The sequence below is a fragment of the Emiliania huxleyi genome, assembly GCF_000372725.1.
Source record: "Emiliania huxleyi CCMP1516 chromosome Unknown EMIHUscaffold_153, whole genome shotgun sequence".
NCBI lineage: Eukaryota > Haptophyta > Isochrysidales > Noelaerhabdaceae > Emiliania > Emiliania huxleyi.
Genome location: NW_005201058.1, coordinates 55,182 through 80,162, shown reverse-complemented (window position 1 = coordinate 80,162; position 24,981 = coordinate 55,182). Strand labels below are relative to the sequence as shown.

At 63.7% G+C, this 24,981-nt stretch overlaps 5 protein-coding genes across 5 annotated transcripts; 3 read left to right on the top strand and 2 right to left on the bottom strand.

The window, feature by feature from the left end:
* Window positions 1-1,494: 1,494 nt before the first annotated feature.
* On the bottom strand, window positions 1,495-4,124 carry EMIHUDRAFT_229121 (FBPase; the record flags this gene model as incomplete). The annotated part of the gene is made up of 12 exons (XM_005786207.1): window positions 1,495-1,598; window positions 1,890-2,082; window positions 2,170-2,235; window positions 2,373-2,459; window positions 2,750-2,820; window positions 2,858-2,952; window positions 3,025-3,136; window positions 3,196-3,273; window positions 3,389-3,504; window positions 3,657-3,724; window positions 3,840-3,917; window positions 4,041-4,124. The coding sequence occupies 12 exons, from the start codon at window positions 4,122-4,124 to the stop codon at window positions 1,495-1,497; spliced, it is 1,152 nt and encodes a 383-aa protein (XP_005786264.1).
* A 7,051-nt stretch (window positions 4,125-11,175) lies between these two features.
* EMIHUDRAFT_441441 (hypothetical protein) lies at window positions 11,176-11,948 on the top strand (the record flags this gene model as incomplete). The annotated part of the gene is made up of 2 exons (XM_005786206.1): window positions 11,176-11,352; window positions 11,401-11,948. Coding segments are annotated over 2 exons (499 nt in total), but the record flags the coding sequence as incomplete, so codon positions are not given.
* Window positions 11,949-16,415: 4,467 nt separating this feature from the next.
* Window positions 16,416-17,023, top strand: EMIHUDRAFT_229115 (hypothetical protein; the record flags this gene model as incomplete). Its single annotated transcript, XM_005786205.1, has 3 exons — window positions 16,416-16,587; window positions 16,825-16,908; window positions 16,986-17,023. 3 exons carry the CDS (start codon window positions 16,416-16,418, stop codon window positions 17,021-17,023), a joined length of 294 nt encoding a protein of 97 aa, XP_005786262.1.
* Window positions 17,024-17,284: 261 nt separating this feature from the next.
* Window positions 17,285-18,807, bottom strand: EMIHUDRAFT_441440 (cytochrome c1). Its single transcript, XM_005786204.1, has 5 exons — window positions 18,794-18,807; window positions 18,620-18,694; window positions 18,328-18,549; window positions 17,723-18,189; window positions 17,285-17,652 (listed from the first exon to the last, which is right to left on the bottom strand). The coding sequence occupies exons 2-5, from the start codon at window positions 18,677-18,679 to the stop codon at window positions 17,556-17,558; spliced, it is 846 nt and encodes a 281-aa protein (XP_005786261.1). The 5' UTR covers window positions 18,680-18,694; window positions 18,794-18,807; the 3' UTR covers window positions 17,285-17,555.
* A 3,342-nt stretch (window positions 18,808-22,149) lies between these two features.
* On the top strand, window positions 22,150-24,117 carry EMIHUDRAFT_111515 (hypothetical protein; the record flags this gene model as incomplete). The annotated part of the gene is made up of 1 exon (XM_005786203.1): window positions 22,150-24,117. The coding sequence occupies one exon, from the start codon at window positions 22,150-22,152 to the stop codon at window positions 24,115-24,117; it is 1,968 nt and encodes a 655-aa protein (XP_005786260.1).
* Window positions 24,118-24,981: the final 864 nt, after the last annotated feature.

Sequence of the window (24,981 nt, the reverse complement as noted above, 5' to 3'; positions counted from 1 at the left end):
CAGTGGCTGAAGGGAGACGCTGCAACGGACCCCGCCGCTGCTCTGGCCGACGACGTGGACGCTGTCGTCTCATGCATAGGCGCCCCTCGCCCTCCCATCTCTTTCTTGCTCGTTCCAACGCCGGCCCCCCCCCCCGTGCAGGCTCACCGGGCGCCGAGCTGTTGTACGCCGACGCAAACGGTTGGGCCAGCGGATGGACATGGAGTCAAAGAAGCGAGTGCCAGTACGCTGACAACTTCCTTCCGAACGCGCGCCTGGCTGCGGCGGCAAAGGCTGCTGGCGCCCAGAGATTCGTTTACGTGGGGGTGAGCTCGGAGGCCGAATGGGGGTTTGGCGGGCCAAACCCGGGCCTTTATACCGGGAAGCGGTCCGCCGCGTTGGCCGCGCTGGAGGAATTCGGGTCGCAACAGTTCACCTACTTCGGGCCGGCCCGCGTCGTGGGCAGCAAGGAGAATTGGAGGGCCCGAGCGGCAAACAGCCGATTCATCAACGGGCTGCGCGCACTCGTCGACGTGATTGGCGATTGGCGCTCCTTTGGCCCCGACTATACGACGAAAGCACGGCGTGCCTCCGCCCCTGCCCACAGCACTGGCTGCCCGCCCCGTCGCCATCCCAGTCTCGGCGCACTGCAGGCTCGCGCCGCCGGTGCTTGCCACCGACCTCGCTCTCGCCATCGCTGGCGTTGCGACCGGCAGGGTAGAGGTTGAGGAGTCGGTCCGCAGGGCTGGCGTCACGACCTTCTCGCAGGTGCGCGAGCGCGATCAGTACGAGATTGCGGACACCATGCGGCACGTCGACGGGACTGAGGCGATTGTCGCGCTGGCGCGGGAAGCACAGGCGGCTATGGAGGGGGCGTACGCGGTGTAGAGCGCGAGCGGGGAACTCACGCGGGACGGCAAGCTGTATGCTGTTGGCGGAGAGGGCAGTGGTGACACCATCCGTCAACACTGGGAGCGGTACGACCCGGCGACGGATGGGTGGGAGGCTGTTGGCTCCACGAGTGCTGAGATGTCAGATGACGACACGGCGCAGCGGTGCTCGATGTTAATCGATGTGGGGGGTATACCTGCAACTTCGGAGACTACGGGAGAGAAAACACAAAAAATGAAATCCCCCTTTGTGTGCACCCCGAACAATATGCGTAGACCGTAGTGTCACGCGCGCGTGCGTGTGGCTGTGGGATCTCTGGATGTCGCGCACAACTGAGGATCTGAGAGGTCTGAGCGCGGACTGAGTGACTGTGTGACGACGACCACACAAGCAGATGAGTTCCCCCAAAGTACGGGTTTAGAAAAACCGCCCTTATCACAAGGACACGCGACACGAACTTGAGATCCAGAGAGATGATATAGTAATTCATCAGAGGGTTCTGGCGCCCAGTCGACCGCGTACTGCCAGCAGTAGTGGACGAAGAGTGACAGAGGGAGACAAGAGGGCAACAGCCGAGAGCGATCAGCAGGCGGCCGGCTCTATCGGCGAGGAACCCTCTCAGCCTTACTTGTAGTATGAGCGCATCTCTGCGACGTCGTCCGCGGAGCCGAAGAAGCAGGGCACCCGCTGGTGCACGTTGGTCGGCTCGATATCCAGGATGCGGGTGCCTAGTCAAACAGAACTAGCGGTCAATGCGTGGCCGGGTGTGCGCCTTGAAATCACATCTCGGCTACATCTCGGCTATAGCTCGCCGCTCGATTCGGCCGTGCCGCCCGCCGCCTCCATCAGAAACGCGATGGGCGCCGCCTCGTACAGAAGCCGCAGCTTGCCTGGTCAGTAAGTTTAGTAATGAATTGAGTAGGTGGCCAAAATCAGCCTCGTACAGGAGCCGCAGCATGCCTAGTGAGATCGCAAGCTGGTAGTTGATTCATGGTCCTCCACCAGCCGCTCAAAAACACCGCGCAGCTCGCCATTCGGGTTCTTGGCGTCGCCGGGGTAGCCGAAGATGCCGCCGTACAGGAGGGTGCGGTGGATGTCGCCAACCATCGAGCCGAGGTAGCGGGCAGTGTACTGCTTGCCCGTCTCGCCTTCGCCCTTTTGGATGGCGGTGATGTAGTCGCGCAGCGGCGCCTCCCAGTCCCAGCGGTTGGCCTAGAGATTAAATCACCAGTCAGCGAACGTCATGAAGTGATTAGTCGACTGCCTCTACTCCCGCCCCCAGCGCTTCGCCTCATTGACCGAGTAGATTGGCTTGCCGCGCTTGGGGATCTGCATGTTCGGCTTCGTCAGGATGAACTCACCGACCTATCACTTACCAACCCTTATCATCACGATCTCGGCAAAAACCCGGCGCTGTCCAGGCAAGGTCCCTGTTTCGACTTGCGTCGCACCCGGGCGCACTTCTGCTCTCGGCTAAGTGTCATCAATTAAATGAAAATGACCTGCTCGTCCAGCGTGAAGCCCTGGCAGGTCTTGCCGCCGAAGGACATGACAAGCTCGGTCGCGGCAGAGTAGAGGCAGTAGCCAGCCTGCGCGGCAGACGTGTCCTTAAATCAGCTCGTTACTTGATCAGCCAGTTGGGCAAAGAGTGGCAGAGGCAGTGTAGGCAGCCGGCGCGCGGCGAGATCTCGAGCCGATCTCGAGGGTGTGATCTTGGCAAATCTCGAGGCTGAGCTCGGCGGGAAGAGGCGGCGGCGCGCCACGACGAGCTTGTTGCCCGACTGGAGCGTGGCGGAGAGGCAGTCCTTGTCCGCCACCTGTTCACACTCCTCCACAGTTGTGACGAGGCGCTGTTCGAAGAGTTGCCGGGGCCCTCAACCTCTGCCGCCTCGTCGTTGTCTCCCATGACGGTGCACCCCTCCGGCTCCTCGAAAATGCCAAAGATGGTGCCTAGTTCACGACGGATTCTTGACTAATCAAGGTGCACCCCTCCGGCGCCTCGAGGGTGGAGATGGAGCGCCCGTCGGGATGTTTGCGTCGACGTTGGACGAGCCATCCAGCGGGTCGAAGACGGCGACGTACCTGGTGAACGAGCAAGTGCCCGAATGAGAAGGGGGCTCGAACAGCCGTCCAGCGTGTCGAGGGGCGATGCACTTCTGCCCCTCCTCCACCACCACCTCCTTGTTCCACTCGTAGAGCTCCTCAGCATCGTCGTCGAGGCCGACGGGCGCGTCCTCCTCCTCCGAGGCAAGCACTCCCATCTTGCCTGCTCACAGCGCGCGGTGTGTGGAGAGACGCTCTCTCAGCCTCCTGCGAGGGGAGCACGCCCAGTGGCGCCCGAGAACTTGAGCGCGTTCTTGAGCACCGTGTTGGTGATGACGTCCAGCTTCTTCTGCTCCTCGCCTGGTCGTGATCAAAACCTCGGGTGATCTCGGGCACTGGTGATGACGCCGCGCTCCTCTCCTGGCCCTCGCCCTGCACGTTGATGGAGCCTCCGCCGTCCTCGAGGCCTGTTCACAGCCGGAGGTGTGAGGAGGCGCTGCTCGCAGCTCGTTGACGGAGCCTCCGCCGTCCTCGAGGCCAGTCAGCCCAGACATGGGCGAGCGGCGGACCAGGTTGGAGATGGTCTTGCAGCTGCGGGGCGGGCGAGGCAGCGGTGAGTGAGTGTGGAGAGAGGGAGCTGAGAGAGGCAGGCAGGCGAGAAGAAGGGTCTATGGGAGGCCGACAAAGGCCGACAGGCGACTGTGGGAGGCCAAGAAGGCAGCGCAGGCCAGAGCGGAGCACACCCGCGCTCGACCGAGGTCATGACGGAGACGAGCTCGACGAGGTCCGGCTTGTCGGGGTTGGCGCGCGCCTGGAGGCGGCGGCGGCGGCGCGTCGAGGCAGAAACGGGGGAAGCCGGACGGAGCAGGGAGGAGAGAGTAGAGGCGAGAAGTCGGGCGTGGCGGTGCGAGCGCCATCTCGAGGACGTAGCGGGAGAGGGTCACGCCGCAGTACTCGCACTGCTCCGGAAAAACAGGCTCGACGAGGTCGAGCTTGCCCGTCGTCTGCGGCACACAGCGCGAGCGCGGTGAGATGCGGAGGCAAGGCAGCGGTGACCGGCGTCGGAAGCAGGCCGACAGCGCTGCGTGGGCTGCTGCGGAGCGGTGAGAGGTGACGTGGGCGCAAACCGGCGCAGGCGCGGTAGCAACCATCCGTGGCGGCGGCGCGCGCAGCAGCAGCGCGGGGCTGGAGACGAAGGAGAGCGACAGCATGGCAGATTTAGTAGGGATTCAGACCAGCGGTGCCAATCCGGTTCCCGCTCGCGAGTTTCTTTTTAGCCTCGTAAAATTCTTTTAAAAAACACTTCGTTACGTTACAATCGATTACAAGGGACCATCTCAATTCAGGCCTGGGCCAAGCCTCCCAGCCACAAGGCATGCGCAGACGGCGGTTATCTCTAAAGAATAAAGAGAGGAGACATCTCCTGGAGGGTAAAGAAAGCAGACGACCGGAAAACCCCTTTTCTTTTCTTTTCCCTAGCACTAGCGTGGAAAATTCTTTTCCCTAGACTAGGGCACCCTCTTCCCACCTATGCTCGCCTGCAGCCTCACCTTCATGCTCGCCACTATCGCTCGCCTCGGCCTTCGGCCCACGCTGCCGCTGACGCTGCCTTTCGATAGCAGCGAGGCCATGGCACCGGGAGAAACGAGAGAGCTGCACGTCTATCATCAGGCGCTGGCCGACCTGCTCGAGCTCGCCGGCGATCATGCTGGCCTGTTCGCTCAGCTGCTGCTCTCTGCGGAGGGCACCAAGAACGTGCATACCGTGACTTGGAGCGACAAGCAGAGCAACCACCAGCAGGTTGCCGCTTGGTTCCCTTTGCTGCATGTGATGGAGCTCCGCGACCCGTGGCAGGTCTTTGGCTGGACGGAGGAGGACCCGCTCCTTCTGTGGGCCGAGGTGCGGTGCATCAGCCGGGTGATGCTGCAGGGAGACGGCACGGTCGTCTCCCTCGACGCGGCGATGACGCACGCAAGTTTTGCGTCGTACGCCGACCGCTCGCTGCGCGGGTCACTTCTCGACGAGGCGGAGAGGGCGGTGCATGAGGTGGAGGAGCTCCGCAGAGCCTGCTTTGCCAGTGAGGTGCTCCTGGTCGCAAGGGAGGGGGGCAGCGCCATCGAGGCGACGCCCGACGACGGCGAGGCCGGGCGGAAGCGCCTTGAGGCAGCACGGCGCTTGCGGGCGGAGCCCCCTGCCAGACTCGGGCCGGCAAGCCTTGAGGCGCGGGCACTCGCCCACACCACACCGCACCGCACCACACCACACCACATCACACCACACACTCACTCTCACGCTCACCCACGCAGCATCTTACCTTCAGGCGCGAGTCGCGGCGGCTCGAGCAACGCTGCAATGGAAAGGCCTCGACGCGCCTCCCGCTAGCACGCTGGCGGAGCTGCACGCGCTGTGGAACGTGCGCAGCGAGCGCGAAGCGAGCTTGCAGCTGGCCTCCTACTCCGCCTGCGGCTGGCTGGAGCCCGCCGCTCGCATGAAGGCGTTGCAGGCGCGCAGCACACTCGAGCGGCTGCGGCTCGTCGGCCGCGAGCTCGAGCTGGTCCAAAAAACCCAGCGCGCGAAGCTGGCGCTGCAGCAGCTCGGCAGAGGAGAGAGCCGAGGAGCTCTGGAGTGAAATGAGGGCATTCCGGAGGTCGTCATTGGTGCCACCGACCGTGATATGTCCCGTCCCGCAGCCCTCATGCACCAGGGTCATGGGTGCAGTCATAATATGTAGGCCTTCTCTCCCAAAGTTTTGAGCAATAGCCGCAAACAACACTGCTCTTTTACCATCACCTTTTTGGCACTTGCATCGCGACACGTAGGGCGACTTTGGAGGCGCAGTTCTCGAGCTTGCCGTCGACGATTGATGTCGGGTAAAATTGTCACTGCCGTCGGGGAAGGTCTTACTCAGCAGGCCGAGCGCCGTGGCCTGGCTCGGCTCGCCGCGAGTCGCGCGAATTTATCAGTGCCAAAACTCGCGATACCTCGATACTAACTCAGACTAACTACGATAGATGGGGTACCAAAGCAGTGTCTTCGGCCTGAGACAACAAGCGTGGCGGTACACACACGTTGTATATGCTCACCTGCCTCCTCGCCACCCTTTCGCTGCAGCCGCCCGCCGTGGCCGATCGCGGAACCGCGATCGGCCGCCGACTCGCGATCTCCAGCTTTGCCACCGCGGCGGTGGCGTCCCTCGCATCGCCGCTCGCAGCATCGGCTGCTCCTCCGAAGCCCAAGCCTGTGTGGGCGCTGCCGAAGAAGAAGGACTCGCGGCCGCCTGGCGCCAACAAGTGTAAGATGGACAAGCCTTGCGCTGACGGGGTCGCGTCACAGCGGCGGCGGCCTTGCGGGATGCGGAGCTGTCTTGATCAGTCGTTTCGCGCCTCTGTAGGCTGGTCTTAAATGGGATCCGGTGGCGCTGGGAGTGAAGGCGGCCGAGAAGAAGAGCTTCAAGGGCGAGATGAAGAAGGCCGGGACCTTCTACTACGGCACGCAAGGCGGCAAGAAGAGGGCAGCGGCCAAGGCGGCGACGAGACCTTCGCGGCTGCGCGAGCCGGTGCGCAGGGTCTTTGTGACCCGCCCGTGATCTAGCTTGCGACGTGCAGGCCTGCGCCTGGTCGACCGTCAAACTCGCGCTTGGTACGGGTCTATCCCTCAAGGTCTATCTTCCCCGTTGCCTGTCACCAGTACACGTCCAGAGATAAGAGTTCACCAGCTCAGTTCTCACTCAACCCAAAAGCTAACTTTAGATCTAAAGAGATGGGCGGGGACTTGCTCCTTGACCCATCCCCTAGTAGATGTGTCCGTTTTTATTGATTTAAGCGAAACCGAAACGCTTCCTGGCGGTGCCGGTGCGCGGTGGCGGCTGGCGGTGGCGCGCGCCCCTCGTTTGGTGGATGGTGGCTTCGCCAAGACTTCGGCAATGGCATACTCCAGACCACATTTAATACCATTACCAATGGAGAACGTGGTTTGCGTTTATTGGGTCAAAATGACGGTCAAAAACATATGCCCTTTTCGCTCTGAAAGAGAGGGGCTGGGCAGGGTTACCCACTCGATCACCCACAGCCACACAGCCAGACGACGGGGTGAACGGTGAGGGTCCCAACCAAGGAGATATTTCTACTTGGAGCACTTGGAGTGCAGTCATCAACCTCACATCCAGGGCCGGGGAGCTAAGAAGCGCACCCAGCGGGCCAGATGATCGGCATCGGGTTACGGGCTAGAGAGCCCTAGCCCTGGGGGATGCGCGTTCGCAAGGAAAGGGCCGTCAAGTAAACACGCCTACACGGTTCTGCGAGGGTTGGCTCCGCGCTCCGGGTTTCCCATAGCAGCAGAACGCCCCCTCTACTCGGAGCTAGTAAACACCAGACATGGACACGTGACGACACACACTCCCACTTGGCGATGGCTTTCTACTCTCTGTAGCATCATCGCCGCCCAGGCCTCGCTAGCAGGGGCGTTCCGATGTGTTCCGATGTGTTACGACTCGCTCTCCACACCCCAGCCCCTCCGCAGTGTCACGCTTTTGGTCGAAGGTAACCCCCCTCCCCCGTACCCCCCCACCCCTTGGACGCGTCCACCCTCCGTCCAAAACTCACCTTCCCTCTTTTACATACATAAATTCTACCCTCTCCATCGTCGAGGGCGCAGGCCTCCCCTCGCGATCCTTCACAGCAGCTTTACGCGGCCACTCTCTCCATCGCCGGCAGCAGATCGCTCAAAAAACGTGCGAATTCTTTTGCGGCTTTGCCTTTGGGGAGGGTCCGGGGCGGGGTGGGTCGGAACGGGGGCGGGGTGGGGCGGGGTGGGGCGGGTGTTTGAGGGGAATTCAGACGGCGGCTCTTGAGGTCGACACGAAGCGAGCACGACGGCTTCTAAGGAAAGCCGTCGTCAACCAGGGGCAGCTCGCGCAGTCAGTTCTTTTCTGCAGGAGTCGCTTAGGTGACTGACTCCCGTGGTGTACCAACACAGTCCAGTGCGCGCCAGTACCGTGCCTATAGTGCTGCGGTGTGAGAGCCAGCGCGATGGTAAAATTCTTTTGAGAGGGGTGACTTGGACCACCAAGAATTGGCTAGGGCTGCAGAAGCAGCGTATCTCAGTCGTTCTTCACACGGCAACCGCAGAGCAGATTGTGAATGAGCTTGCCTGGAGCCTGCGGCGAGCGGGCGAGGGCGGTCGAGTGCACGGAGCTAAGTGCCTCACCGTCCTCGCAGGAGTCGCTTAGGCGGCTCCCGTGGTGGACCTGTGTGTGCCAGTGCGCGCCAGTCCCGTGTCTGGTGTTGTCAGACAGCGTTTTATTTTTTATTTTTCGTGCGGTGTGCCGGTGTGTGTGTGCTAGTCTGCGCCAGTCCCTCGTTGTGCCAGTGTGCTGTGCGAGAGGGCTTTATTGAGCACTTGAGCACTGGATAGGGTCGGTTCCGCATGGTACGGGACCCCTCGATCATCTCCTTTATTCAAGAACTCCATTGGAACTCCATTGGTTAGGTTAGGATTGGTTACTGTGTTGTTCCTTTGCGCGCGAGTGCTTGGCCGTGTGTTTTCTTTGAGCTTGCCAGCGCCCAGCGGCGAGGGCGGTCGAGTGCCACGGAGCTAAGTGCCTCGCCGTCCTCGCGGGAGTCGCTTAGGCGGCTCCAGTGGTGTACCTGTGTTAGTGCCAGTGCGCGCCAGTCCCTTCTCAGTGTTTTGCGACGGACTTCATCTAAAACGAATGTACGTAAGAGCTACATACACTGAAAATTCTTTTTGCGTGCCCAAAGAAGGGCTGGCGAGGTGTAGATGCCGAGCGAGACGTTGTCGCTCCCACCACGAGAATTCTTGAGCGCGAGCGTGCAACCCGAGCCCCGCAGCGAGGAGACCTTGCCCACGACCGCGCCCACGACCGCGAGCGAGGAGCGAGGCGCCGAGGGCCTGCAGCCACCCGAGTTGCACCAGCAGCCACAAAAGGGCGAGGTTGCAGCCACAAAAGGGCGCTCCAACGGTCCAGCAAAACGCTGGAGCTATGAGGAGGAGCGGCGGCTGCAGACTCTCGTGGACGCCAATCGTCGGTGTGGATGGGACGTGATCGCGCGAGATCTCGGCAGCGGCCGGACCGCGACATCGGTCCAACAGCACTATGCCATCATGGCTAAGAGGACTCAGCCTCCCAGCACTGCGCCGCCGCTACACTGCACTCCGCAAGCAGCCGCCTCGACCACGGCCTCAACGTCGCCGCCAGCGGCCTTGGCGGCCGCCGCGAACGGCTCACACGCTGCCGACGCGTCACCCGCGGCACCGCAGCCAGCCGCGCCGGGCGGCCCGCTCATTCCACCGGCCGCAAGCCAGCCGGCCGCAGCCGCGGACACGCTCTCTCGCGATGGGCGGCCGGCTCATCCCACCGCCGCTGCTGACCCTGCTCATGCTGTCGCTGTGGCTGCCGCAGCCACATCGAGCGGCGGCCCTGCGGCTGTCGCAGAGAGCAACGGCCCTTCGGCCGCAGTCCGCGGCGGCGCTGCGAGCAGCGGGCGGAGTGGTGAGCGGTGGAGCAGTGACGAGGAGGCGAGGCTTCGGCACCTCGTGGCGACGATCGTGCCGCGCCGGTGGGAGACGATCGCGCGGGAGCTCGGCAGCGGCCGCACGCCGGCCTCGGTGCGCGCGCCACGTCGCGCTGCTGCCGCCGCCCGGTGCCGCCTGCCACCGCGCGCTCACGAGCTCCCTCCGCCGTGCACCAGGTGCAGCAGCACTGGGCGAAGGCGATGTTCAGCGGCGGAGGCGGTGGCGACAAGAGCTGGTACGGCGTGCGCGGTGGCCCAAACCCCGGCGTATGCAGCAGCTGGGACGCGGCGCGCAAGCTGTCGCACGGAGTGAGCGGCGCGCGCGTCAAGAAGTTTGCCACCGAGGCGGAGGCACGCGCCTTTGCGCGCGTGCTCACGCCGACGCAGGCGAGCGAGGCGCTGCTGCTGGCCGCGGCGGCGGCGGCCCACGTCTCGGAGGGCGGTTTGGCCGGCTCCGAGGGGGCGCTTGCCGGCCTGCAACCCAACCTTGCCTCTCAAGCGCCGGCGACTTCTTCTCCCGCCGCTGCCGTGGCGCAGGAGCAGCAGCGCCAGGAGCAGCAGCAGCCACAGCCTCCGAAGCCAGCATGGCCAGCGGCGTACCCAGTCGTTGTGACCAAGATTGCGTCGGAGGCGGAGCTGGCTGCAGCGGTCTCAGTCGCGGTGGCGGAGCCCTGCAACTCGGGCGAGGCGCTGCCACCCTCGCGGGGTGGGGCGGGCGCGGACTCGGACGGCGGCCGAGGGCGGGCCAAGGCGCCGCGGTGGAGCGCCGACGAGGAGCAGAAGCTCGCCCAGCTACTTGCGGCCAAGGAGGCGCGCGGCGGCTCCGCACACGCCCACCGAGCCCACCGCCCCACTCTCCGGCAGCCACCAGCCCCACTCCAGCCGCCCCCGCCGCCCACCCCGCCCTCTACCCTCCCCGCGCGGCAGGCCACAGGGCAGACGTGGGGCGCCATCGCTCGCGAGCTGGGTGCGAGACGCGACTCCCGCCCTCGAGGCGCGCCGTGCCCCGCGCGCCCCCCCACCCCTCCCGTCTCATCTTTCCAGGTACCAACCGCACCACTACGTCGGTACAGCAGCACTGGGCAATCATGAACGCCAGGAAGCAAAAGGAGGCCACCGCACCCGCCGCACCCGCCGCGCCAGGCGACACGGTCGCGCATGCGGCTCCGGATTTGGCATCGTCAAGCAGGGAGCCTAATGCGCTCGCCTCAGCGGCCGTCGTCGGCCGTCCCTCTGCGCTGCCGGACGGGGCCGGCGCCACAGCTAGTCCCGGTGACGACGCCGTCGCCACCACACCCGCTGCTGCTGGCCTTGCCGCCGACCCCGCTGCTGCTACTGCTGCTGCTGCTGCTGTTGCTGCTGCTGCTGCTGCTGCTGTTGCTGTTGCTACTGCTGCTGCTGCTGCTGGCGCTGGCGCTTCTGGGGCGGCCGGCGGCAGCAGCGGCGGCGAGGCGGGCTCGACGATGGCAGCCAGCAGCGGCGGGGTGGCCGACGCGCAGCGCCAGCGCTCCGGGTCTGCGCGCTGGAGCGGGCAGGAGGAGGCGCGGCTGCAGGAGCTGGTCGAGCGACAAGAGGGGGGGTCGAGCAACTGGCAGGCGGCCCCCACGGCTCCGCGTGTAAGCGGCCCCCTCCCTCCAGCCGTCGGAGCGCTGCCACGGTGCGCCCTTAGGCGATTGCGGCCGACCTCGGGGGTCGAACGGCCACCGGCGCGCAGCAGCACTATGCCGCCATGGCCAAGCGCGCGGGCGGCGTTAGCTCGCCGGTGGAATCGATGGCCATGGACGACCGCCCGTGCGAAAAGGACGCGCTGTGCACGCGCGGCTACAGGCACCTGGGGCGGGGCGGGCCTTGTTCGCGCAAGCCGCGCCTCAAGCGAGCGCGGGACGAGGCGCGCGCCCTCGCGAACGTGTCGGCGAGTCGAGACGCTCCTCTCACCCCACCCACCTCTCCTCAGGCTCCCGACCCCGGCGACGCTGGAGAAGCTGGGGCGGGCCTCCTCTCGCTGGATCTGGGATCGCTCGACCCTCTGCCAGAGCCCATCGATAGTCCGCCCTTCTCGCCCTCCCCGGTCGGGTCGCCACGAGAGGCTTCCGTCTCGGCGGCCGGCGCTTCCTGGGAGGGTCGGGATTTGGCAGCGGCGAAGGCCGACGCGGCGGCACCAGCGGAGGAGCCCGCGGCGAGCTTTGCGGCCGCAGCCGAGCCAGCAGCCGAGAAGGCCGAAGCCGCGACGGCGCCCAGTCTCGGCCCACAATCGGTCGAGGTGGGTTAGTGGCTAGCGCGGCGGACGTCGCGAGGAGTCAGCAAGGCAGACAGCTCCTCCATGCAGAGCCGACGGCGAAGCCCCGCGCGGAGGAAGAGAGACGGGTACCGCGACTGTGTCTCAGTCTGGCGCTAATCTCGCTTCGTGATCGTGACGGGGGTGTATGCCTGCTGCCCGCTGTGCCCTGGTATCCGCTGTCGCGTGGTTGGTCTGTGAAGCGTGAACAGGCACAAGCTCAAGGGAAAACCGTTCCCCGCGCGTCAGCACTCCCCTTCCCGCCGAGCACCGACTACCATGTTCAATCCCCCCTCCGGGTGATGCCAGGGCAGCAGAACGGGCTACGGGTGGTGCCATGCAGCCAGCCTGACCCCCTAGAGCCGCCCGGCACCACCGCACCGGTGCGAGGCGTGATCGTGCTGCTTGGGGTACATTGTTGTTTTCATGGGCTCGAATGCGGTGTGAAAAAGGCGCTCCGAGGTGCCGATTTTGCACGAGAGTGCGAGGTTCGAGCTCTCGTGCTCCGTCCACAGGCTGCGAGCCGTCGAGTGCTCGCTTCGCACTTTCCATTGGGTCCGTTGGCGCATATCGGGCGCCTCGCAGGCACGCCGTCCCCGCGTCTCTGTGGAGGAGATGCGTCACCCGGTTGCACTCAAATCGCAGCCGAACGCCATATCGCTCCGTGTGCCCCACCGGTGGCTAGCCTGCCGCCACCGCTTCTTCGCACTTTCCATCAGATGTGTGGGCGCGGGGCGGATGCCTCGCCGGCAGCCGAGGTGCTCTCTCCTCGGATCCTTTGCGTCACCCGCAAAAAGTTGTTCGGAAGCCACTGCCGTCTGGGCACTCCACCAGCCCTCCTCGCCTTTTGAGGCTGGGATTGGTGTCGCCCGTGGCATCTGCGCCGGTCGAGAGCTTCCACGTCGCTCATGCGCATCAGGACGAGCGAAACGCTCGCCCTCGGACCGGTTGCCTCTGTAGAAGCTAGCCCGCTACTGTGCACCACGCTGTGTGACGATACGTTCCTTCTAATCTATACCCGTGCCGAAAATCACACGCACACACATCTGAATCACACACACATCTGAAGACAACTATCTGAATCACACGTCGGTCTAGGTCAACATCTCAAAGTCCGAGTCTGTGTCCTCGGCAGGCTCCTGCTCTCCGCCGCTGCGCCAAAGGCGGTCAGCGTTGCGGAGCCTGTGTGCGGCAGTTGGCGCTGGACATAGGCTAGACGTAACAGCGTGCGCACGTCGTTTCGGCGCTGTGCGACGAAGGCGTTGTTTTTTGCCTTCGCCGTCTTCATCGCCGTGCAAGTCCGCCGCATGCCGTTGAGCGGGGTGATCTCCTCACGCCTGCGGGGGCGGCGCGACACCGGTCAGCCTTATCGCAGGCATGCACACACACACACAGGGAGAGCGCACCCGCGAAGGTACTCGCTGAAGGAGCAAGTCAGGTCGCTCCTCACGTAGTCGACAGCCACCTCCGCGACAAAGTCCACCCAGAGCGCGCACTCGTGAGTGCAAGACTGCAGCTGCACATCCACCACCTCCAGCGCCCAGCCGGCGGCAGGCCCGGGGCTCCGGTGGAAGCAAGACGCGATGCCCGAGTCGATTGCGCCGCCATAGGGCTCGTGGTAGAGCACCCGTCTCTGGTCGACGAAGAAGAGGAGCTGGTGCCAGTGCCCGCCAAACTCGCTGCCGTCGGTAAAGCGCTGCATGACCAGCTTGCGCTCCGTCGGTGCCTCGCCCGCGAACAGCTTCGCCACCCACCCGGTGGGGGCTCCCGATTTGAAGCGGTTGAAGAGCGATCCGGCGCGAATCGTCATCCCCGAGATCGGCGCCCTCGCCTGCACGTCCTGGCTGTCGGCCCACGGTGAGAGGTCCTGCATGTTATGCACAATGATGTCGTTCAAGTGCTCGTCGTACCTGTCCGTCGGCACGGGGCAGCTCGAGCGACGCTGGGTCGCCCGGCCGTAGAGCGTCGGCTCTAGCTCTGTCCACGAGATGCCGAGCCCAGCTTCTGAGGAGACGGTAGACGAACCGGCCTGGGCGGAGCCAGCAGCACCGCTAGAGGCCGCATCCGTGGTGGAGCTAGAGGCCGCGGCGGAGGACGTGGCGGCGGCGGTCGAGCTAGAGGCCGGGAGGAAGTGCCGGCGGCGGAGCTGGCAGAGCTGGTGGCGGCCGCGCGGTTGAGAGTGGCGGCGGAGGCGGAGGTGCCAGTAGCGGTGGCGGAGGAGGGAGGGTCTGCGCGTGCCCGACGCCACACGCGGAGGGTGCCGGGCTGGAGCCGCGCGCCGGGGTCGCTCCGGATCGCGTCCAGAGCAAGACGTAGCGCCTCGTACACCAGCAGCAGCTGCGAGCGAAACGCTACGCCGAGGGAGCGGCCGGAGCGGCCCTGTACCTCTGGCCGCATGACGAATTCGCACATCATCAACTGAATGAATGCACCCCTGCCAAAGTGTCGCAGCGGGTTCGAGAGCTTCAGCGCCAGTTCTCGAACGAGCCTCGTCGTTGCCGCCGCGTGCAGCCGCTGCCGCCGCCGCTCCTCCTCGCGCAGCCCTACGACTTGCAAGTCGAGCCGGGCTTGGGCACGCAGCTCGCGAGGCGTCGGCACGCCTGATGTTTGCGTCCTGGTAGTCGCTGTAATCGCTTCGCGAGCGGCGGCACGGTGGCCAACCTCCTCCAGCTCGAGGCGTCCGATGTTGGCCACCAGCGTGAGCACGCTTGCTTGCTGCTGCTGCTGCTGCTGCGCAGGCTCCGCTGGAGCACTGCTCAGAGAGGGAGGTTCCTCGTCAACCTCCATGCGATCTCCGTTCGAGGCCGCAGCCGACGAGCCGCCGACGAGCCGCTGCGGCGCTGCACGGGAGAGCGATCCTCGGCGTCCGTGCTCTCTCTGGTTGTAGATCCCGTCGCGGCGGCCCTCGTCGCTCGTGCTATGCAGCTCCATGGCCTCGCCGAGGACGTCGCCAACCGAAGCATGCCGCGGCGCTCTCAGGTTCTTTGCGACGCCGACTCTGCGCGAGCCAGCACGGCTTTGCGGCCGCGAGGACGTTGCACTCGGCGAGGGCGCCTGTTGTGACGAGATCGGAAGCGTGAGATAGCGACGACTGCGCAGGCACAGAGTCGCAAACTGGCGGTACCGAGCGGCGATCTGGTCCTGGCCTGGAGCCGGGACGGACTCCTTGGCCGCTTTTGCGACGCTGTCCCAGGCCTGCGCCCGCTCTTTTCGGCATGGCAACGAGCACGAGACAAGTCGGAAAACCGCGACAACTTCGGCGGGCATTCACAGATTTTTACCACCTCGGAAGCAACGCCTGTGTGTTCACCGGTGCTAGAGAGTGTCGAAAAGGAGTCCACACTGCATTCATCGACATCAACGCGCCCCGCTGCGCCGCGCTACTCGCGAGAGCGGGAGGAGATTTGGGGAGATTGTCGGGAGATTTCCAAGATTGTCACCGGGGTGTGCGGGGTAAGTCGTGCGTCCTACGTGCCAAGGCGATGTGCATGCTAGTCTGGCTCGTCCCAATACGCTCAGGGGGCCGAGAACAGCGCTCTGTCGCGCGCTACTTTCCGTGCTGCTGAGAGAGGCCCGGAGGGGCCCACCACGGCCCACGCTCGCCTCGGAAATGCAAAAAAATGCTCCCAGGCCCCCTCCCGCCCACCCCGCACACCTGCTTGACTACTCCCGAGCCCCACGAGCCGAGGCGAGAAAGTTCGAATTAAAGTGCGGAGTTTGAACATGGTGACCGACCCGAAAAAGCGTGTCTCGAGTTTGTTGCAGCCAGCGCGCGCTGCCGGGACGCACCGCTTGCTGGATCTGTGCACTCCCTGGGACCCAGGGAGTGCACAGATCCAACAGGAGTGAGTAGACTCGACGCCGTACTCGAGATGGAGCTGCAGAAAGTACGCCGCCGAGCGTGACACCGAAGGCGTCCCGTCGGAGGTGATGGAGTGTGAGACCTGAGGCTGCGGAGGTGACGCCTGAGGTACCGGCCCGTGTACGGCGACTCAGCCGGCCACCGCCACGGGCTCAGACGAGACTTGTCGACGCGTTACGGCTCAGCTTCACCGTGGTCATCGGGCGTCTGTCGACGTCAGCACCACCCATACAGCTCGCGGGTTCGAGGTCGCAAGAGCCAAGATGGTGGCGTTTGGACATCCCAATCATCACACAAGACAGCCTGTAGGTGATGGCGGGACGGCGCAGTGTTTGTGGCACTCGGCAGTAGGCACCCGCGGCACGGCCCCGCTGTCGGCTCTCGCGGGCTGCGGAACCGGCCCCAGGACGGGACGGTCCGGGCGAGTGTGACAGCTCCTGCGCTAGTATGGGCACCCTCTATCACAACACTACTGATTGGTCATTAGAGCTGCCAGGGATAGCGTCAGGAGCCGGTAGGAGTCAAAACCCCTCATATTTGAGACATCGTGTCCCATATACTCGCACAACGCGAGCCGGCTCCGGCTCAGGTCAGAGGGCCCAGCGACTCGTCGGTTGGGTGTAAACGGGCATTGCCTGTGGTCTTCAACGCACAAAGGGTGTGAATAGAGCTCTCTCAATCCTTCTGAGCACGAAGACCACTCGAACTCTTCTGCAGACTCTAGTGTTTCCGGTTTTCATAAGCTGTGAATAGTTATTGCGCCCGCCGCAGCCCGCCCTATTCACCTGGGTTTCGCCAGGCCACGAGAGCCCTGTGGAAGAGCCCAGCTGGCATGTTCTATCGCCCGGGTGTCGGGCTGTCTGCATACAGACGTCTCGTCGCCGTGGCCGACGCATGGCTGGTCCGACGTGTGGAGGAGTTTGACCTCAGCCAGGCCGTCGGTGTCGGCGGGCTGACGGCGGCCGCCGGAATCGCGATTCGCTCTGCCAGCTGCCAGCAGCCTCGTGTCGCCGCTCTCGTTGGCGCAGCAGCAGCGATTGACCTTTGCGCCGTCGCTCGACGGCGTCACCGCCCATCCGACCCGCGCAGCTCCTGCAGCTCCTGCAGCTCCTGCTGTCAGTCTTCTGCTCTCACGCACCTCACTCGCCGCGCGCGGATTGTGCGCCGCGCCAAGCAGAACACGTGCTCATGCAAACAATGCGAGAACTTGGTTGCGCCGCTTAGTGGCGGCGCTGCTTTAGAGGAAGCGGCAGCGTGGGAAGCAAAGCAGATGGAGGCGGCGCGGCATGCCAAGGAGCTGCTGCTGGCGGAGGTTGAGCGGCTAAGTGCAGCAAGGGCCCAAGGGCAAGAAGGGCAAGAAGAAGAAGAAGAATGTTGGCGTGGGCGATACGGGCGCCGCTAGGCTCAACGAGGAGTGCTGTGCAGTTAGAGAGCTCGTAGGACGTAGCGAGCTCGATTTTGATGAGAATTTGATGAGAAATATCTCAATTTTGAGCAAAAAACGCCAAAAAAAATCGGCGCCTGCGGCGGGCCAGCCTCCGGCGGCGCCTGCGGCGGGCCGCTGCCCAGACCCCGTTTACACCCGAGCTATGCCCCACGACCTGAGCCGGAGCCAGCCCACCGACCACACCGTCTTGAGAGGGGTTGAGCTGTCATCCGACTTCCGGGCCCACGTGCCTTGAAGTTTTATGTACGCAGAGATGCATTGCAGTATAGATGTGAGCCTTGTGGGAAATATGATCGCCGGCGAGCAGTGCCGCCGCCACCCGGTCCCATGCGAGAAGATCTCGCTAAAGTGACAAGACAGGCGAAATTCTGCGCGCCCAATCACACAAGGGAGTACTGCGAATTGTGGCAGCGAGAGCCGGCGGTGGGTTCTGACGCAAGGTGGTCCGGCAATGTACTCGGCGGCGCCGGGACAAGACCGGGGTGGGGGGCTCCCCTCCCCCGTGCCCCCCCCCCCCCCCCCTCTCTAGTAGAGCTCGAGCCGGCGCGTCTTGATTGGGGCCCACCGCACGCGCTTGTAGTACCAGGTGAAGCCAAAGAGCACCGTCAGGGTGAGCATCCACCTGCGCGCGCAGTCGGCCGCGGCTGGGCGGAGGGCGCGGGTGGCGGGTGGCGGGGCGACGCGGCGCGCACTTGACGCCCATCAGCTTGCGCTCGTCCGCCTCGGGCTCCGCCGCCCACGTGAGGAACGTGCAGACGTCCTTGGCCATCTGCGTGGCGGTGGCGGGCGTGCCGTCGTCGTACTCGACCGCGCCCTCGTTGAGCGGCATGGGCATGCCGATCCACGCGCCGGGGAAGTACGGGTTGTAGTACTGCGTCTCCCGCTCCGCGACGCCCGCGGGCGGGTCCTTGTACCCCGTCAGCAGCGCAAAGACATAGTCGGGCCCGTTGTGCCGCGCCTTCATGATGAGCGAGAGGTCGGGCGGGTAGGCGCCGTTGTTGGCGTAGCGCGCGGCCTCCTCGTTGGGGTACGGCGAGGGCAGGTAGTCGGACAGCTTGCCCGGCCGCTCAAACATCTCGCCCTCGTCGTTTGGGCCGTCCATCACCTCGGTGTCCTCGGCCATGGCCTTGACCTCCTCCTCCGAGTAGCAGACGTCCACCTGTCCGCGCGGCGTGCGGCGGTCGGGGGCCGCGGCGACGAGCAGGCGCGTGCCCCTGCGGCGCGGCGGCGGCGGCAACGCGGCAGCGGCAACGCGGCGGCAGCATATGCGGCGGAGCGGGCGGCGGAGCGGGCGCACCAGGTTGCGGTACGCGATGCGAGCGAGGCCGTGGCACGAGGCGCAGACTTGTGTGTACACCTGGTGGCCTCGGCGGACCGAGGCCGCGTCGTACGACGACATGAACCCCTTGAAGTCCCAAGACTGGTGCGGCGCGTGGATGACGTCAGAGGCGTGCACCGTCGACACGGACGCGACAGCGACAGCGGTGCCGGCAGCGACCGCCGGCGCGAGCAGCGACGACTGAGCCAGGGGAAGAGGCGGTCAGACGGCACAGCGACGGAACGGCGGCGCACAGTACTTCTCTGCGCGCCTGTGCGCCGCGCTCGGCAATCTTCTGCAGCGCAGCGCGCATCGCCCGCGCGGAGGCCATCGCGCGCGAGCCTGTGTGGGGCACGGGGAGGGAGAGGCGGCGGCGGTTCTTGGTCGTCGGCGGCAGAGAGAGTGGCCGTGGCGAGGCGCGGGAGCAGAGCCGGGAAGCGCCTTTGTTTTTGGCTCTTGCTGCTCGCCCTCCAACCCAAAACGAGATGACCAGCTTTGCCTCATCAGGTGTGAACACCAAACCGGCACCTTTGTTTGCTCATCGGGTGAGCTTATGTGCCTGTGTGTCGCTCGAGCGTGTGCCGTCGTCTCCTGTCTCGCATCCACCCATACCGCGTTGGTGTCCAGTCCTAGTTACGATTCAACAACTCAATGGAAAGAGTCCTCCTCCATCCGTCCGGAAATATACGCAAAACGGTCTCAGCCCTACCTGGCTGTTCTATATTATAGAATGGCATCCTATAATGTAGAATGGCGTCTCGCGCGCGCTCACCCGGCCGCCTCGCAGCCCCAGCGGCCGGGGGGCGCTTGCCGGGGTTGAGGCTGGTCACACACAGGCGCCACTTTAACGCGGCGAGCCAGAGGAGTCACACAGGAGAGCCCCCAACACGCCACATTTTCAGCAGCAGACGGGCCGCGGTGAGCGCCCATTCTATATCGAAGAATGGGGTCCGCCGCCGTCCCCCACGGCCTCCTCACGCCCCCAGCGGCAGCGTGCCGCTCGGCCAGACTGGTGGGGTTCGCGACAAGCGCCAGTTCAACACAGAGAAGCCCAACAGTCCGCAAATGAGAGTCCTCCCCCCCGCCCCGGCAAACCAGAGCAGACGCCGGGGGCCGCGTATGGCGAAAGCAAACGCACGACGGCCGCCGGCGGCCGTTGAGCTGCTGCCGCCGTTCGAGCCTTGGATGTCCGTCCGTCGCCGCCTGTGGCGAGGGCAGTGGAAGTGTGAGATTTGTGCTCGCAAGTGGTGGGCGGGCGAAAGGGTCGGGCGGCAGAAGTGAGCAGACAGTGCGAATGCGGTCTACCTGTGTCACATCTACTCCTCGTGTCACCTAGTCATGGTCCTCGCTTCCCTGCCCGATCTCCGAGTCCTGCGCCTCGCCTGAGTCCTCGTCCAAGTTCGAGTAGTCCTCTTCTCGTCTTCGTCCTCGTCTTTGTCCTCTTCGTCGATCTCGTCGAGAGACATGTAGTATGCAGCACACAGTCTGTATAGAGAGCATCTGCACCATACAGACCCTCTCTGCACACACAGTGCACTCTTGGGTGGGATTCTGTATTCCGCACCTGCATTGTGCATTCCGTACGACTCTTTTTTTGGCCTCTCCTACCTATATTGGGCGAGTTTTTGCATTCTGCACCTGCATCCTGCATCATACTCTATTCGCTCTCTCCTGGCTGTGGGTGAGTTTTTGCATTCTGCATTCTGCATCCTGCATCCTGCACGTCTCTCACAGCTGTACCTTTGGGGCCGCTTCTGCATTCTGCATCCTGCATCTGCATCCTGCATCGGGGGCAGTTCACAGCTTTGGGGCTGATTCTGCATTCTGCATTCTGTATCTGCATCCTGCATCGGGTGCAGTTCACAGCTTTGGGGCTGATTCTTCATTCTGCATCCTGCATCTGCATCCTGCATCGGGTGCAGTTCACAGCTTTGGGGCTGATTCTGCATTCTGCATTCTGCATCTGCATCCTGCATCGGGTGCAGTTCACAGCTTTGGGGCTGATTCTGCATTCTGCATTCTGCATCTGCATCCTGCATCGGGCGCAGTTCACAGCTTTGGGGCCGATTCTGCATTCTGCATTCTGCATCTGCATCCTGTGAGGGGAGGGAACATATGTGCGAGAAGAGAGATTAAGAGCCGCTCGTAGCTCTCGTGTTGTGTTGGTGTGTTTTTTTCACAACAGTACAAACACATATAAGTCCGTTCCGGACATCAGGATTTAATCTGCGCTCCTTTTTCGCATGGACAAGTCTGCGGCTATGATAGTTCGCCAAAGCTCACACGCTGTTCCCTAGGCCCTGCCGGGGGCTGCTGTGTGCGAAACCCGGGCCGCGTCGCGCCGTTGGCGCTCCTCAGGAGGTGATCGTAGCTCCCGTGTTGTGTTGGTGTGTTTTTTTCATAACAGTACAAACACATATAAGTCCGTTCCGGACATCAGGATTTAATCTGCGCTCCTTTTTCGCATGGACAAGTCTGCGGCTATGATAGTTCGCCAAAGCTCACACGCTGTTCCCTAGGCCCTGCCGGGGGCTGCTGTGTGCGAAACCCGGGCCGCGTCGCGCCGTTGGCGCTCCTCAGGAGTTGATCATGCGTAATCTGCGCTCGAGAGTAACTATCGTGATATCTCTGCCTTTTGTGCCCGGGCACCAACATGACATCATGCAGGATGCAGATGCAGAATGCAGAATGCAGAATCAGCTCCAAAGCTGTGAACTGCACCCGATGCAGGATGCAGATGCAGAATGCAGAATGCAGAATCGGGCCCAAAGCCGGATGCCTTAGCACCCGATGCAGAATGCAGGATGCGGATGCAGGATGCGGAATCGGGCTCAAAGCTGTGAGCTGCACCCGACGGACAAACTCTTTGGGTCTCACTGATTTTGCATCCTGCATTCTGCATCCTGCATCCTGCACCATGCAGAAGAATCCATTTTGGGGACGATTCTGCTTCCTGCATCCTGCATTCTGCATGCTGCACATACAGAGTAAACATTTTGGGCTGGGTTCTGCATTCTGCATTCTGCAACTGCATTCTGCATTTTCAGAGAAATACGGAATGTAGAATCAGCCCGTCTATGCAGAGGCAAACCCATGCAGTCTGTGTGCTGCATGCTACAAGAGTGCTCGTCGAGCCGGGCGGCTCCTGGCCCGTCCCGGCCGTGACGCTGGGGCCGACTTGCTAAGCGGGCGGGGAGACGGACCGCCAGCTCTGCTGCTGCCGGTGCTGCCCGTAGTCCTTGCCTGCGAGCGAGTGCCCTTTGCGGGGCTGTCGCTCAGAGAGCGGGTGTCGCCACGGCCGTCTTCTGATCTGTTTTGTGGTTTGCGCGCTGCGCTGCGCTGCGCGTCTCGAGGCGCGCCGCAACACAGCCCGTGTAAATGGGGTAATGGATGAACCAAGCATCCCCGATGGCCGGGGGGATGTCCCATGGCCCCGGGGTGGCCGTGGGCACGCAGGGGGCGCCGCTACGGGCCGCTGCGGCGCCCATTCTATTTCGAAGAATGCCATTCTGGAATTAGAATGTAGGTAGGTCTGAGACCGAAAAGCACTTTGAGCAAAACAAAACAACTCTAAGACTCACACATCATTTGGGGCCTGGAGCCCTGTTCATAAAAACTACATACACTGAGATAGGGGCCTGGAGAACACAACCCCCTCTCCCTCTTCTCCCAGTAAGCTAAAACGTACGTACTGAAAAAAAAACAAACCGCGAGACCAAGGTTTTGACCGCCCGCGCCCCCCAGCAGCGACTGCTCGAACTGCGGCGCGACGCGGAAGAGAGCAAGCACCGCCCCTTGCCGATGCTGAGGTGCGCCGCCTGCCGGAGCGAGCTCCGCGCGAGTGACTTCTCGGCCGCTCAGCGGAAGAAGGTTAGGCTCGGCACTGGCCGATGCGCGGCGTGCGTGGAGGCAAACAAGGAGGTGCCGGCGGCACTCACGCTGCCGATTGGAGCTGACGCCAAGTTAGTAGGGCTTGACCGTTGCCAGGAACTGAACGATGCGGTCGTGACGGTGATGAGCACGGTGGACGGCGAGCGGTACGAGGTTCGGACTAAGAGACCGGACAGCACCGGCAAGATCCGAACCTTGGTTGTTCATCCAAGCAGCATCGTGGCCCTCTCCCTGTGTGCAGTCTGCGCAACGTTGGCGCCCAAGGCGACGAGTCTCGACTGCGACGTCTGCGGAAAGCTGTACTGCTCGGAGGAGTGCCAGCGCAGGGACCGCGACAACGGCCACGATCGCGAGTGCCGTCACCGCAGCGTTCTCTTGGAGGCCTTCCGCGACCGCTCTCGGCGCCTCGGCGATCTTCCGAGGACCTCATCTTTGGTAGCCGGCGAGTTGCTGGACCGTCGCCTCACCTGTGCCTTTCTCATTGCCGACCTGAGAGGGCAGCGCCACCCTGTACTCCTGCTCTCCTTCACGCGGCGCGAGGGCAAGGAGCCCCTCTGCCGCTGTGACACAGTCGAGCAGTCCGAGGTGCGCCCACTCTTTGTGCGCATGCGATTGGCTGCGGGCGAATCCGGCATCATCAACACGGAGCGGATCATGGAGCGCAATCGTGTGTTTGGCGATAGCACCGCGCTCTGTTTTGAGATGGCCCAGGGTTGCAGCCTCGAGATGCGCGAGTACAGCGGCGGGTTGGTCTTTCAAACCACCAAGAGCATCAAGTCCTTTGATGAGATTTGGGCCCAATACCGGACCGACTTGCACTGGTTTGGCATGCGAGGGCACATCCGGTCAATGGAGCCGTCCGAGCGTGCGCAGCAGATCGCGGAGCTGGTTCGCGAAGGCATCGGCGGGTACGCCTATCGTCGCATGTTGTGGCCGACTGGGCGCCCTGCGCCACCGCTGGCCGAGAGGCAACAGTGGGTGCGGCGCTTGGAGACGCTTGGCTGGTTAGACACCCCGGAGAACACGCGGGAGACCGTCCGCCAGACCGGGAAGCGTTTGCCCGACGAGTACGACCAAGTCGAGGCGGACCTCGCCGCTGTCCGTTGCCGGCGTCGCCGCTCCGGAGGCGCGAGCGACGAGGCGCGCGTGATCGCCAAGGCCGGGGCGCTCCGCCATGACGGTGAGCAGGCCATGAACAGGGGCCGAGCGGCCGTTGCGCTCGACCGCTACCAGCAGGCGATCGAGCTCCTCCAATTTGCGTCTGAGCCTGCTGCGTTGACGTCGCTGGTGCGCAGCATGTGCTTGCGCGCCGAGGCCTTCTGCACTATGGGGAGCGTTAGCCAAGCGCTGGAAGATGTTGAGGACGCGTGCGACATCCTCTCTCACCGTTCTCTCGAGGCGCACTCGCACGCAGCCCTTGTGGCTGAGCTGGAGAGGGTCCGGAGACGTGCCGTAGACGTCGAGGCCGCTGCGGAGATAGAGCGGGAGGAGCGGCAACGGCTGGAGGCACGCGCTGTGGCGGCGCAGGAGGCGGCGCAGGAGGCTCGCGTGGCAGCGCGGCGCGCAGAGGCTCAGAGGCGGAGGGAGGCGGCCGAGACGAGACGGGCGCGTCGAGCGGAGCTCCGGGCGAGGGCAGAGGCGACGGCGCCTCGTGCGTCGACATCGGAGGGCGGATCGGACGATGCTCAGGCGGCAACCGCAGTGCCGGCAGAGGACGAGGTGGAGGAGTGCTGCATATGCATGGAGGCTGGAGAAATGCCGCAGTGCAAGCCGTGCGGGCGGCACTCCTTGCACGTCGCTTGTGTGATGGCGTGGCGGCAGCAGTGCCGAAGTCGCGATCGAGAGCCAACCTGCCCGACCTGTCGGGAGCCCATTTGAGCCAGGGGGGGGGGGGGGGGGGAGCGGAGAGAGCGGAGAGAGAGAGAGAGAGAAGAGGAAGAGAGAGAGAGAGAGAGAGAGAGAGAGAGAGAGAGAGAGAGGCATGCGGCAGAGGAGTCGTTCGGAGCCCTTTGTATATAAATAAATAAATAAATAAAAACGGACACCTCTCTACTGTGAGATGGGTAAAAAGGAACAGGTCCCCGCCCTTGCGATCTTTGTGCAGGGTTCTTTGTGGGTGTGGTCGGCGACTAGCCGGGGTCGTCCTCCCGATGGGGGGCTAGCACTAGCCGTCTTCCACATGGTCCCTCGGGTCCCTGCTGCTCCTAATCTCTTCGTACATCCTCCTGCTGATCTCCGCAAAGTCCTGCTCCCTCCCTCGTCTCGCCCTGCGCGTCTGCTCCGCCTCACCGTCTTCTGCCCTGCGTCGTCTGGCGACGGGTCCTCCATAGTCCACTCGCTTGCTTTTTTTTCGCTCCAGTCCTGCGGATCTTCAGTTAGTAGACCGGAGGGCTACGAAGCCGTTCACACTCCAAGGGGCTGTCCATAGTCGGTCGAGGTCGCCGCCCTCCTCGTGCCTCTTCCCAACGTTCCCTCGGCGGCCGATGCCGTCTGCTCCGGCTCCCCAGTCCCCGGGTCTGCCCTGCTCTCGTCTGCGCTAGTCTCTGCTTCGTCCTCACCGGCGTCCCTCCTCTTCCTTCTCCCCTTCTTGTATGCTTTGCACATCGCGTCGATTCCTTTTCGCGTGAGCACCAGCCTGAACGCTGAAGCCCGCCCAGCATCTGAACCGCTCCCTAAGTCGAAGGAGCATCATCAGTCTCACCCACTTCGCTCGCTTCCCACCGTCTCCGCTCCCTCCCGCTT